Source organism: Seriola aureovittata, chromosome 6 (genome assembly GCF_021018895.1).
Source record: "Seriola aureovittata isolate HTS-2021-v1 ecotype China chromosome 6, ASM2101889v1, whole genome shotgun sequence".
Classification (NCBI taxonomy): domain Eukaryota; kingdom Metazoa; phylum Chordata; class Actinopteri; order Carangiformes; family Carangidae; genus Seriola; species Seriola aureovittata.
In genome coordinates this window covers 12,299,532-12,314,698 of record NC_079369.1, presented here as the reverse complement: position 1 = coordinate 12,314,698, position 15,167 = coordinate 12,299,532, and the positions used below count along the sequence as shown (strand labels likewise).

At 40.9% G+C, this 15,167-nt stretch overlaps 1 protein-coding gene across 1 annotated transcript; it reads left to right on the top strand.

Annotated features, from left to right (window-relative positions):
• Nucleotides 1-70: 70 nt before the first annotated feature.
• sin3b (SIN3 transcription regulator family member B) lies at nt 71-14,957 on the top strand. The gene is made up of 19 exons (XM_056378861.1): nt 71-669; nt 1,850-1,956; nt 2,399-2,552; nt 4,238-4,603; nt 5,021-5,176; nt 5,800-5,928; nt 6,109-6,198; nt 6,387-6,505; nt 6,779-6,992; nt 7,508-7,624; nt 7,803-8,041; nt 8,647-8,830; nt 9,207-10,077; nt 11,340-11,509; nt 11,617-11,790; nt 12,418-12,510; nt 12,612-12,706; nt 13,302-13,500; nt 13,653-14,957. Exons 1-19 carry the CDS (start codon nt 559-561, stop codon nt 13,887-13,889), a joined length of 3,825 nt encoding a protein of 1,274 aa, XP_056234836.1. The 5' UTR covers nt 71-558; the 3' UTR covers nt 13,890-14,957.
• Nucleotides 14,958-15,167: the final 210 nt, after the last annotated feature.

Here is a 15,167-nt window from a genome sequence, read left to right as displayed (position 1 = left end):
CGTTGATGTTGTAGTTGCGGGTACAGTGTGAAGTATGTGGCTATCGGTTTGCATGGAGTAACGTTGTTCCTTTGTAGCAGTGAAGGGGGAGTGGAGCAATCTGATTCTTGTGAACTCAGCTCCTCCCATCGTTGCGGCTGCGCAGTTCAATTTTTCACTCCTTTTTTTCAATTTTTCACTCCTACTCTGGCTTCCGGACGCCAAGACAGACCGCTGCCGCCGAATTTAAAGAGACAGGCAATAGTTATTTTAAATACGATAAACGGCCACCATTGTCCCTTTGCTTATTTCCCGACGCTTCTTGCCTTAGCTTGTTTAATTCGATGGTGATGTTGAATCAAAGTCGCAGCGAGTAGCAGCTTGTCTGTCATCACCCTCCACTCCGTCCTTTTCTGCGCTGAGCCGAGACTGTCCAGCTAGGCAAAGTAGGGTTGCTCGCTGGCAGGCTGGCTTCCCGACCGAGAGGAAGGTTTGTCGGCTAGCCAACAACTGGAGGTAACACCGAAGCTTCCCTCTCAAGTTGTGGTAGCGGCTCTCAAGCCTCCTGTCGCCGGGATAATGGCGAAGATTCAGGCGCACAGCACCGCGAAGCAAATAAACCAAATTCAAGACAAGCCTTACGTTATAACACAAAAGCAAGTGCAGCAGCAGCACTTCCAGAAGCTGAAGGTAAGAAGACAACGGACACGACAAGGGAAAAGTCCCTCAGAGTCAGAACCATTTTGTTCGTCGGATCATTGCATTGGATTTGAGGCTTTTCTCTTTCTCCCCTAACGTCGAGAGTAGTGAAAGGAACGGCTGGCTAACGACAGTTAGCTCGCTGGCCTGTTAAAAGTAATTCATTGCTAAACAGCCGAACATTGACATTTAAGGTTAGATGTGGAAGCTGTGTTTCATTAATGAATGTCTGAGTGACAGTCGAGCGGCACAGTTAGTGGTAGTTTCTTATTTACGATGTCAATAACAGCCACTGTAAGCAAACGTTAACTCAAACCTCGGTTGTGGGAAGTTCCTCCTTGTTCGTTTTTTCAGCCACCCTGAACAAAGTGGAGGACGTCAGCCAGGCTAGCCAAGAACGGCTATTTCAGTTCATTAGCAGCTTCATTACACATTTCTTTGTTATCGCAGTGTTTGAATATTATTATACTGTTTTTGCCAACACGACACTGTTGGCCAGAGACCAGCTGTGACTAAACCTATTGTATAAATTTGTATGTGGGTAGGTGTTGTAAGTGTTAGTGGAGTTATTATCGTCAGTTGACTGGCTGTTGGCTAACGTTAGCTACAACAACCCTCTTTAGATGTGGACAATTTCTGACAATGCTTTGTGTGAACACGTCGTTTATCGTAACCTAACCTAGCTAGGATGTTGTGATTAAAGAAAGATCCAGTGAACCAAAGCAGCTTGGCGTTTCTTGTATTCACCCGTTTTATTTATTTATATAGCGATACTTGTACAGCTTGTACAGCTAACTAGTGCATTTGTTGATACAGCACTTCAGTTGACAATGAAGAAAGCAAACATTGCCTATTTATATAACTTCATGTTAGAAAATGCCCACTTAGGAAATTCAAATATTTCTGTTTGTATAGTGGCACCTCTTGAAATTTGATGGCAGCATCTGCCGATATATACTATTATTAGTGAGACACAATGCAGCATTGATGTATGGACAAACCATTGTCCTGCTATACACGTTAAACTATCTGAGAGCTCTATCTCTGTGAGATCCTGCTTCATCAACAGCACAGCAGGATGTTTGTCAAAAAGCTTCTCCACAGCTCCAGATGAGGCTGATTATGCTTTGTGCTGCATTAATGATCTTTTGTTTTTTCCTTTGTGTTTTAGGTTGAAGATGCCTTGTCATATCTGGACCAAGTCAAAATTCGTTTTGCAAATGATCCTGGCATATACAACAAGTTTCTCGACATCATGAAAGAGTTCAAATCGCAGAGGTATTTATGCCAATTTATGCAAACAAAGAATATACAAGTGTAATACAGAGATGCACAGAACCAGATGCTACTTACCCACTATCAGTCTCAAGAGTACCAGAACTTATCGAGTTTTAGTTATACATTTTTAATGAGATGGTTCCTCATACATACTCTTGAGATAGTGATGGTGGAGCTTGTGTGTGGAATTTGATTAGGTTGCAAAACATCACTACCCAGGGATTAACCACACATTTTAGAGCTTTTATCAATAAGTAAGAATCTGCAGATGGCTTCCTACTGTAATTATGCAATAGTTCATATTATCTTGAAATGAATTTTAATAGTGGGATGACAGAAGTTATAATGAGTAATTCGACTGCGTTACTGCTTTTTAAACTAAGCTGTAAGACTGTCTTCGATTAGTAGTTCACTGTTGACTTCTATCTGTTCTCCTGAATAGCATCGACACACCAGGGGTGATAAACCGCGTGTCACAGCTCTTCCATGGACACCCAGACTTAGTCTTAGGCTTCAATGCCTTTCTCCCACCGGGATATCGGATAGAGGTCCCCAAGAATGGAATGGCTTTCCTCCAATCGCCGTTCTCTACACAGGTAAGACAGTCTTTTCACAGTTGAAGTTAATAAATCCTCAAAACTAGTGCTTTATTAATGACCACACTTGAAACTTTCAGCAGGTCCATCACTACAAACTTATGGCGTGCTGAAAATAACTCTATATTTAAGTCCACAGAACTTTAAATTCTTAAGAGGAAACAGGTGCACTTCTTCTGCACCCAGAAGAACAGTTCAGTACTCTGTCTGAAAATATTACTCCAAATAAAGCTTCATATGAAAACAAGGCAGCTAATTTGTCAGTTTATTAATTTTAAATAATAGTCACAGAAATAGAGGAGATTCTTTTGCTCTTTTACCATTGGAGTGCCTCATTTTCCTGTATTTGATTTGAAGAAACAAACGCATTCCAACCTTTAAATAGAATTTTAGTGAAGATCCGAAGGTTTGAAAAAATTTGAAATATGCCAGACTGAATTGTTATCTGTCTTGGACAGTTTGATACAAATATACCTTGTCTAGAATCCAATACAAAAATGATTGCAACGAAAAGTTTGAAAACAATTTGATGCACTGCTCTTCAAAACTGATTAGATGCAGTTTGCTTCAGTGGAGATCCAGTTTCAATTCCGTTCACACTAGGTATGATTTTATATTTTGTTTATGCGTTAAGCAAAATTTTGCGCCCTTTAGCTGAGAGTAAGTGGGAAGGAATGCACAGGCTAGTTTCAGTTCTGTCAGTTTTTATATGCAATATAAATCCATGGTTTTATTTCAAGCATTAGCAAACAACAAATAACCAAGAACCAAATGCCAGTGACATTTTCTTCTAGGAGAGAAAATGTCATTGACATTCTTATTTGAGAAGCGGATGGCTTGACTAAGGAATTTGATTGGGCAGCCGGAGCAGAAGTGGAAGTTGTTGCATCGAAAATGTTTTTGACAGCAACATTGATTTTAGAATTTGTCACTGAATATAGTTCAGATGTAGGAGTTAGTATCAAAGTAGCTGCATCTCTGAGTGTCACAATGATTTAAAAAAAATTTTTTTTGACATAATAGTGTGGTCATTAAAAGTGGCTTCTTGGATGTACACATCTCACTCAGTATAAGTCTAATATTACTGAAGTGAAGTAAACACAAAATGGTGCAAAATAATATTTTTTTTACAGCTTGAGGCTTCTTAATAGGAAATGTAATGGAGATGCTGCGTCCATAATCACTCTCTATTTACTATTAAGTGCACTATATTTATCGTGGGCCATTTTATATGAATGTCTGAATCCTGAGTGTCTAATTTATGCAGTGTATAGTTTCCTAAAAATGTAAAGCAATGCTTACCATTTTATAGATATGAAAAATATGAAATTCATGAGGTTTTTTGGTTAAGGAGAGATGGAGTTTTTCTTAATTTTCATCCTGCTTCACCTTAAAGAATTTGAGTATAATTGTAAGGTTTTAAGAGGGATGCAAAAATTATTTTAGTCTTATTATTATGTAGGGAGTAATGAGTGTGTGAACAAGAGTGTTAAACCAGTAGTGTATTGTAGTAGTGCATTAACATTGCTGACCACCAAATTTTAACCACCACCTGCGTTTGCGTTAACAAGCAAATTTTCATTTCAAAATTGTAACTGAAGTAAACAAGAATTTGCTACAATTAATGCTTAATGCACCTCTCGTCATCTACCTCGTCATCTTCTTACGGTTTTTCATCTGTGCAGGTATCCCCGGGCCAGCAGGGGAAGAGTCTCACAACTTCTGCAGTGCCTGCAACCTCAGGTAGTGCCTCTGCCGCCCACATTGAAGCTGGACCTGCCCAGACCAGTGAAGCCAAGGCTGCCTCATCAGAGTCCCTACCTTCTTCAACCTCAGCAGGACCTCCAGAGCCTCCCAGCAGACTTTCTCTTCCCCTAACTAGCAGAGAGAGTCAGAATCAGGCCACCACCTCGTCTGTATCCCCACCTGCCTCAGAGACAAGCCCAGTAGAGTTTGACAGTGCCATCAGCTACGTAAACAAGATCAAAAACCGCTTTCTGGATCACCCGGAGATCTACAGAGCCTTCCTAGAGATTCTTCATACATATCAGGTACTGTGGAAATAAAATGTGGTGACTTAAGTTACTTTTAGTTATGTATTATAACAACATAATAAAATATAATATGAAGGATTTAGTAAGATTTAGTTACTGAGTTGTAGTTTTTCGTATTCCACCTCAAATATTTTGACTGTTGTAAAGTTTTAGCAAAGATGAGTCCCTTCTGAATTACTTTATGGTGTTTTGAATAAGAATTAGCCAAGTAATTAGAGTCATAATTTAAGTACTTTTGTCCAGTGTCAAATTTCCACAGCAATCTGTTCTTGGAGGACATTGACGATGATTGTGTTTCTTGCACTAATATTGACCATGTGTAGCCAGGCCAAAGAATTTCACCTTGGCTCTCTGGCTTTGCATTAAGTTTGGTTCCTCACCTCTGATCACTGCTTCTTACCTACTACCCTGTAGAAGGAGCAGCTGGAGGTGAAGGAGAGTCGAGGCAGCCGGGGCAGCAGTGGGATGACAGAAGATGAGGTGTTTTCTAAAGTTGCCAGTCTCTTTAAGGGGCAAGAAGACCTGCTGGCTGAGTTTGGACAGTTCCTGCCTGATGCCAAGAGATCACTGGTCAGTCAAGCAACAGTTGACAGAGATAGATAATGTTCCACTTTCAAAACAGATGACAAATAAAAAAGGTTGGGGCATAAACATTTAGCGGTCACTCTTGGTACTGTTTGTACTTTTATCCCTTTCTGTTTTTTTGCGTCACAATTGCTAATGACATTTTGTATTTCTGTGCTACTGCTCTGAAATGTCATGCCGATAATATTCATGTTTAATTGTAGATGGAGTGCAAAACAAGTGTTTTTCCCTCAGAAGTTGACAAAGCATTACAGATCAGTCCAAAAAGAACCAAAATTATTAATCAATTTATCATTATTAATTGTTAACTATCTTGATATTGATTAATCGTTTAAGACATTTTTCAACAAAAGTGTCAGTAAGTAAATGGTTTTTGCTTCTCAAATGTGAATATGTGTTATTTTTATTCATCGATGAAAGTAAAATGAAGATTTCTAGAATGTGAACGGCTGAATGGAAAACCTTAAGCATTTTTACTGTTTTCTGACACTTTATATATCAAATGATTAATTTGGAAAATAATGAAAATCATTGTTAGTTGCAGCCCTTGTCTAGAGAAGTATAGTTTTATCAGCTTTCCCAACTTCTGTGTGCTTCCTCTCCTGTAGTTCACAGGGAGCTCACTGACAGGGGGGAAAGAGCAGCTGAAAAGGCCGGAGGAAGACGACACGATAACCAAGCAGAACAAAAAGAGGCCCAGACCCATTTTACTGCAGCACATGTCCCCACTGCTGAAGGTAAATTCTGTGTATAGAATACCTGCTTCAGGCTATGCACCAGTGCACATATACATGTCCTTTATCTCCAAAAGGTTCAACAGCACTTTCTTTCATCCCAAAAGCTCCAACTACAGTAACTTTGATAACAGATGCTTAATTGTAAAGATAATTAAGTACTGTTGTCTTTTTGTTATTTAGAAAAAAATGAAGTATTCCTGTACCAAAGATCAGTCTTTTGCTTCAGTTGGCAAACATGGAGTTTTAAGGGAATTCTCCTTCTTTGATAAGGTGAGGCATCATTTTCCTCTGCAGCAATGTTGGATTTCCTTTTTCCTTGGTTCATACTGTTCTGTTGACCAGCTGCCAGTGTACTTCCCTTTTTTTCTCCTCTTTCCTCTATTGCTGTCTTTACATATTTTTTAAAAGTTTTATAATGTGATTGGTCTAATTTCCTTATCAACCCACCCATCATTCAGGTTCGTCGACTGTTTAAAAGCCAGGAAGTGTATGAGAACTTCCTGCGCTGCATCGCCTTGTTTAACCAGGAAGTTGTTTCGGGAGCAGAGCTGCTACAGTTAGTCACTCCTTTCCTGGGGTGAGTGGATGGAAAGATGATGCTGGATAAATGATGCTGGTCTTGTAGAAGAGGCTTTATGGTATTACTGCACAAAATGCTGATTTAAAAAAAGACTTTCAGTTCTATTTAAGAATTTGTAATGTTAGATTCCAATAGTATTGATACGACACAGATTTTAAACCTCATCGCATTTAGATTGGTGGAATCATATTGTGAGAATCACTTGCTCTTTGGTCAGCTGTTCTTTTCCTGATTTATCTGTCATTCATGATTTCATCCATCTCCTTCCAGGAAGTTTCCCGAACTGTACACACAGTTCAAGTCATTTCTGGGGGACAAAGAGCTCTCTCATGCTGTGTCAGGGCTGTCGGATCGCTACATGGAGGGGGGAGGGGGCAGGGAGGTGGATTATGCCTCCTGCAAGCGCCTGGGGTCCAGCTACAGAGCACTGCCCAAGACCTACCAGCAACCTAAATGCAGCGGGCGCACTGCCCTATGCAAGGAGGTACATCCACTTACGTTTTACTAAGAGTAATCACTAGATCAGTGCATTGCTTAAAGGTGCCCTGTGGAGTTTTCTTGTAAACAGAGTTTCTGTTTACATTCAATGATTCTCAGCAAAACACACTGTGTGTATCCTCCAGGTCAAACAAACATGAAAGTTTGAAACATCAATTGTTGACATCCATGTTTTTGTTTTCACTGCCACTTGTTTGTGTATTGCTGCATTTTCCAGCACATTATCACCACCTGTAGCTCAGTGAAATACAGTGAAATCAAAAGTCAGCCGCATGCTTGTGTTTGTGCGCACTCATGAATGTGCACATGTACTAACAAAACAGGGACCCAGTCATAAAAACATTTCTCTATAGCACTACTAGTGGTCAAAAACTCCACGGGTTATCTTTATTTAGTGTTAATATAGTAAATGATAGAATGGACTGTCAAATATTACCCTTTGGAAAGGGCCATACAGTTGATATTGATTAATCAATGAGATTTGTGTCTGTATGTATGTAGGTGTTGAATGACACCTGGGTGTCATTCCCCTCCTGGTCAGAGGACTCCACCTTCGTCAGCTCGAAGAAGACTCCTTATGAGGAGCAGCTGCATCGCTGTGAGGATGAAAGATTTGAGGTACGAACATCCTAACAGGGAATCTGTGTATGTGTCTTGTAAAGCAGAGAGGTTTGTATAAACATCACAAATTACTCAATATGTTTTTTATCTTTTTGTGACCCTGCTCTTTTAAAAGAACAAATACAGTACATACTGTCTTTTTCAAAGATCTGCGTCTGTAATTCTCCGCTTTTAGTTGGACGTGGTTCTGGAGACAAACTTGGCCACCATCAGGGTGTTAGAGAGCGTCCAGAAGAAATTGTCCCGCCTTTCACCAGAGGACCAAGACCGATTCAGATTAGATGACTGCCTGGGCGGCACCTCTGAGGTCATCCAGCGTCGTGCTGTGTATCGTATCTATGGCGACAAAGCCCCTGAGATCATTGAGGGACTGAAGAGGAGTCCCGCCACCGCTGTGCCTGTGGTGCTGAAGAGGTCAGGACTGTTTTTTTCTCTTTGGTGTTGGCATTTTTTAAGATTTCCTCACTGGTTAAACATTAACTGAAAGAAATGTAAAGGCTGAATTCCTCTGTTTATGATCTTACTATCTCAGATGTCACCAGCTTCTTCATATAGGACATGTTGTCTGGACACTTTAAGCACATATTGAACTGTTGTGCTTGTGCACATTGCATTTAGACATTTTCACTACTAGCAGGGAGGTATAATCAAGTGACAATATGATGGAAATGTTGGTTTTTACAATAGCATAAATAGGATCCTTGTATCAACAGGCAGGGATCGTTGTGCGCCCTGCTAACAAGGGTCAACCATACCAGCAAAAGCTCTTAAAAAGGGTCTGTGTGCTCAGTGTACTCCACGTAGGCAATTGGAAATCTGTGTTTTAAACATGGCAGGCTTCTACGTAAAGAATGAATTCTGTAAAACTTGTTTCCTTACATTGATACTTTGTTCTTTAGAATGAAACTTTTGTACATTTGGACAAGCAAGTGCTCTGGCACATGTGTTAACATTACAAATTCATGAACATGCCTGTGTTTTCTGAAGTAGCTACATGAAAGTTGTGTCATTCTCTACAGGTTGAAAGCCAAGGAGGAGGAGTGGAGAGAGGCCCAGCAGGGTTTCAATAAGATATGGAGGGAGCAGTACGAGAAGGCCTACCTGAAATCCCTCGACCACCAAGGAGTCAACTTCAAACAGAATGACATGAAGGCCCTGCGCTCAAAGAGTCTTCTCAATGAGATTGAGAGCGTCTATGATGAGGTAAAGCCTCTCGTCGTATCTGCAAGCTTAACACGAGGACATCATAACATGAAAAGATAATTAAGTGTGCAGTGTCATGACATTACTGTATAATTTTTGGGCTAGCTTGTAAAGCCACACCAGAGGTTGGACAAATAAGACATTCACTATATTTTAATGATTATAATTTTAATGATATTTTTTTTTCATCCTTTTGTGTAGTGCTGCTGTTAGAGGAAAATGTCATATCTGTTGATAGGAGATTAATTTCCCTGAGGTCAATAACACGATTAAAATGGTTCATTAAAATCAACGATTTTCAATTTCCAACTCCGCCTGTCGGAGTATATCTTCCTGAATTTTACCCCATTTAACTATGTTTTTCTGTTTATCTCAGCGTCAGGAGCAGAGTACAGAAGAAGGTGGAGTTGGCCAGCAGGGCCGTAACGGCTCTGGTTCAGCCTCATCCAGCGAGCCTCACATGGTGTTCACGTACGAGGACAAACAGATCCTGGAGGACGCTGCCTCGCTCATCATCTACCACGTCAAACGTCAGCCCACCATCCACAAAGACGACAAGGACCACATCAAGCGCATCATCCAGCACTTTGTCCCTGACCTGTTCTTCTCCCGCCGCGGTGAGCTCAGTGATACTGAAGACTGGACAGATGAGGAGGCTGAGCCTGAGGAGGGAGGAGAGAGAGGAGGAGGAGGTGGACCAGCACCAGCAGCAGGGGGAGGAAATGGTAATTCTAATAATGCATCAGGAGCAGCGGCAGCTACAGGTAGTCAGTCTCAACCCCAACCTGCCCAGTCCCAGACCCAGACCCAGACCCAACCCCAGCAGCAGCTCAACGGTGAGTCCAGGCGAAGGCGCTGCAGCCCATCCCAACCTGCAGACACAGAGGCCTCCACCACCTCTAGTAGCATGAGTCAGCCTGCAGGAACCACCACATCCACCCCTGGATCTACACCTATGGAGACGAGTTCAGGTGCAGCCGGGGAGAAGGTGGACCTGCGTGACCCTGAAGCAGAGCACCAGAAGGAGCTGGACGGTGTCTACAACCTTTTCTTCGTCAACAACAACTGGTATTTCTTCTTGCGGCTGCACCAGACTCTGTGTTCGCGGCTGCTGAGGGTTTACCGACAGGCAGAACGGCAGCTGCTGGAGCACCGAGCTGAGCAGAGCAGAGAGAGGCTGCTGATGGCCGAGGGACGGAGGGAAAAAGCATGTGATCTCGCCATGGAGCTCCGCCTCAAACAGCCCAGTAAGTTCAGCCACTGGTTGGTCATACAAATTGTTGAAATGGTTAATGTCTTGAAGTTGAGTTGGGTCAAACAGCTGTCATATGTGACTCAACAGGACAAATAAGCTCAGAGGAGAAGGCTATTTTATTTCAGATCCTTGGCCTATGATTAAGAGCTTTAATATACATTTTACCTCATCAGGGAGATAATTCATTAATGTAATTAATGAGCACTGATTCATAAGGCACATTCAAATAAAACTGTTGATGATATCACTTCACCTAAATTATTCCAGGACACAGTCGTAGCACATGGTACTATATGATAAAGGGATAAAGAGACTCGTTTGAAAATTATTCCAGATCTGTAGAAAGGCTGATGCTTTTCTTTTTCTTTGCCTCGTCAACATTTGAAACAGCAGAGGGTAGCACAATATCTGTTTTTGGTGTTCTAAGTAGGCTTGGTTCAGTATTCAATAATATCGAATTGCGACATTCAAAAATATTTTTCATAATATCGAGAAAAATAAATCTTTTTTTTTTTTTTCCAGTTTTACAGTCTGCCCTGCTGGTGCAACCCTCATATCACTGCTTTGCTTACTGTACACTACCTGCATGTGACAAATAAAACATTGAACTGCTGCTTAGTGACAGCAACTTTTACCTGAAATATAAAATACAATAATATAATTATGTACTATTTAAAAACGAAAAAATAGAAACATTAAAATACAACAATATAATTATTGCAAATAAGACAAAAATCATCAAGTAATCTTCTCAGTTAATCAATTAAACATCAGAAAATGATGAAAACTGACATATCATTGAGTACAAGGTGACATCATTACCAGGTATAAGGTGTGTTTAGTCCGACCAACAATCCAAAACACAACAATAATTAATTTGCTATAATATAAGGCCATGAAATGTTGGTATTTTTGCTTGAAAAATGACTTGAACATTTAATCAATAATCAGAATAGTTGCAGATTGATTTTCTTTTAATGGATTAATTGGCTAATCTTTGTAGCACTACGGCAGAAATCCGGCATCAGTTTTGACTATTGATATCCACACTGCCCAATTAAAATCACTGCTTTCGGCTGAAAACTGCATTTGAACTTCAGTATTGTACTCATGGTAAAGATGAGCACACAGTGTCCAAAACCTCTCCTCGCTGTGGCAACAGACCCACGCTGACACTGCTCACTCGATAGCTGCATTAAATACATTGTAATTATGTGCTGTTGTAACAGAAGTGACATCCCTTTGTTTCCACAGGTGAGGTGGAATTAGAGGAGTATTACCCAGCCTTCCTGGACATGGTGCGCAGTCTGCTGGATGGCAACCTGGACTCCACACAGTATGAAGACACACTGAGAGAGATGTTCACCATCCATGCCTACATCGGCTTTACCATTGACAAGGTCATCCATAATATTATTCGGCAGGTAAGCAAAATTTCACTTTCACCTTTTTTTCTTTTTTTTTCTCAAGGTTGTCCTCTTCCACATTTCCCTTGTGTCTGTTTCTAACTCTCCACCTTCTTATTGTTCAGTTGCAGCACCTAGTGAGTGACGAGGTGTGCCTGCAGGTAGTTGATCTTTACCTGGCTGAGAGGAAGCGGGGGGCAGCTGGGGGGAACCTGTCCTCACAGTGTGTCAGAGCCGCTTGGGAGACGAGCTACCAGTGGAAAGCTGAGAGAGTCATGGCTGAGGAGAACTGCTTCAAGGTGAGCACAATGTCCTGATGAATGTTGTACTGGGTTATATATTTGGCTGTGACATTTTGCTGCTATTTGAAGTAGTCGAATAATTTTCTATTATCAACCTCCATTTTCTCTGCAGTAGAAATATGCTGTGTACATGTGTCATTTTAGAGGATAGTTTTCTATTTCTCAGAACACTAAATACACCCAGAAAAGCAAAGTACATCACTAATAACTGTGTTTGTAATGGAGGGTTTAAGGAATAATGATCATGATTGTAGAAAAAGAGAGCTGCTGAATGTGAATCATTTTCAATCTTTTTACTTCAGAGTTAATTCTCTTCATTTTTCAGAAGATGTTCAGTTCTATTGCTTAGTTAGTCACAATTTCACCTCCAATGTTATACATAGGGCTTAATCTGTATTCATTTGGACATAGAGGTGACACTAGTTATAAGCAGCCAGTTGTACTACAGCAACGGAACAGGTTTTTTAAAAAATGTACTTAAATGTATCATTGGATCAGCTGTTATAACTGTCTGCATCTTTCTCTTGTACCAAAGCTGTGTTTATAGATTTAAACAACTTTTATATTCCACTGTAGTTGATTTGGGTTGTTTTACTTATGTTTCTCTGCATCTTGTGTCATCAGGTGATGTTTATCCAAAACAAGGGCCATGTGACGATGACCATTGAGCTGCTGGACACTGAGGAGGCCCAGGCTGATGACCCATTAGATGTACAGGTAAACACAACTTTAAAACTGTGTAAATGCTTGCTTTTCTGATTGAAGTTATTAAACTGAATTTATTAAACTTGATGGAACTCGCCCTCTTTCTCCCTCAGTGCCTGTCGAGCTACATGGAGCAGTTTGTAGGAACAGAGTCCAGTCTGTGCTCACAAGCAGAGGGCTACTTCTTCAAACCCGTATTTCTGCCCAGGTTTGACATTACTGTCTCTACATATCTGATTTAAAGACATTTAGACCAAACCACTTCTCCTTTTAAGTGGTTAGGACCAAACTATCCATGCACTTGGAACAGATCTGATGGGGCTTCTTTTCTCTTTCCTACATGTTTTCCTACACTTTTTAGTATATTGCACTACACTACTACAACAACAGAAGAAAGTTAGAATTTCTGCACGCTGTCAGCAGGAAGTTTTGTTAGAAACAAAATATTTTGGTCATACAAAACATTGCGTTTTCAATAAAACTTAGTGATCAAAGTCTGCAGGAATTCAAACTTTCTTTTTTATCTAATATACTTTCAGTGTACATTCATTTGCTGCAAAACATCTGCTTTAGGTGGAATTTGCACAACGGAGGAAGTGGGCCATCACCTGTTCCCACACATATCTGACTTCAGTGTCATATTGCCGTTAGAGCTCCTGTCATCTCAGATAACATTCGTAAAGTTTAACAGGGTCTATTTCATATGTCATTCAGTTGCTCTCAGATTTTGTCGGACAGATAGTGTGATTTGAATGAACCTTTTTAAGATGTGATGAATTTCTCAAATGTGTCTGTTCTTGTAGGAACCTGCGGCGTTTCCGTCGCTGGCAGGTGCGGCAGGTGGAGGCAATGCGCTGCAGGAGAGAGTGGCACCGCCAGCTGGGCGTGGAAAACGCCGGGAGTTTGGACTGTCGCTTTAAACTCAACACTCACAAGATGGTGTTTGTCATGAACTCTGAGGATTACATGTACCGCCGAGGAGCGCTGGTCAAGGCCAGGAAGGTAGGGTGCAATCTGCATTTAATTTCACACGAGTTTATGTTGTGATGAGTCAAAGGTGTTCTGGGGAATCTGGGTGACATCTGGAAAATCTAACCCTGCTTGTACATTCTCTCTTGGGTAAATCCTGCTTTGTGTTTTCTCTTCCTCCACAGTCGCAGCACAGAGTGGCAGCGAGCCAGCACGAACGCTTTGACAAGTGGCACCAGGGCTGGCTGGCCAATCACGTTACGTCCTCGGCTGAACGCTCTGTGCAGAACTGGCTAATGGGCGAGGAGGAGGAGGACATGATCCCCTGCAAGACTACCTGCCTGTCGACCGAGGTGAAAGGGCAAACGGTCAACAGATACCAAGTTCATTACAGCGGTAGCAAAGCCCCGGCCTCACCGTAGAGGCCTGCATAGAGATGGACGTGCAGTATGCGAACACACAGGTAAATGCATGGACTTACAGGACATTCATACACTAAACACAGACATAAACAGCTGCAGTCACACTTCTCCACCTTCCTCCACAACATGTTCACTCACTCACTTTCACTCATGGATGAAGAAACTAGCAGAAAAACACAGCAAGTCAGTGAATGAGTGCACAGTGAGAGGAGTGATGATGTGGAGCAAAGGACCAACACAGACAGTGCAGTGATCAGTGAGAGTGAACTCGGCCCTGAGTGATGGGACGAGTTGGACACAACGGCACAAATGGAGATCATCATCCTCATCATTCTAGCTTCTCTGGTGGCACTAACAGTTGATAAGACTCGTGGACAGAGACAGTTGATCAGGCAAGAAGTTATGAGATCATTAAATTTGTTTCAGAAATGTGAATGTCTGTTTTTCCTTTTCTTTTTTAAGTCAAGTGTAGTTTTTAGCTTCTAAAGCCAGAGAGCCTTCTGCTTGTTGGTTGGTTGGTTGGTTCATGCGTGTTTATATGGAGAGATAATGGTAAACGTGTGTATGTATGTGTATCCTGCTCTTCATTTTGTCTGTTTGTATGTCCAGTACAGGCTCTACAACTCTAGTAATTGCATCATTACTGTATGTGCATATATACAACAGGGATCCTGTTTTTTTTTTTTTTTTTTTTTTTTTTTTATATATATGCATCTACATGAGTTGATTGATACATCTAAAGATCATGTGGTTCTTTACAGTGTTTGCTGTCAGCCAACTCTTGATGTTTGCAGTTTGTTTTTTGTATTTTCTTTCCCTTTTTTGTGTTGTAGCGAAACAAATTATCACCAGGGCAACAGAGTCCTTAAAATTAATTGGTTTAATATTGATGAAGCAGTCAAATTATGTATCATATTCATGATTTCACCAAATGTTTACTTTGCATTGTCTTTTTTTGCATACTGACATTGAAAATAAAAGCAAAATATCAGTGTTAAAATAGAATGTATAACATTTATCCTGTATCAGTTATCATAAAATAAACAACCTAGTTGTGACCTTCTTAGATGTTGACTGACAGGTTGTTTGTTTTTTGGCTTGAGAGAAGTTCAACATACTGACTGGGTGCAACTCAATTGATACATTGGTTTTGCAGTATGTTGATACCAAAACAGTCAGTGAAGTGGCTGCATGCAAAACTATAAAAATGTGCTCAGTAGAGCACAGTCCTCCGCTACGGCCAGTGTGAAACAACATACACCAGACTTCAGAGAAAAA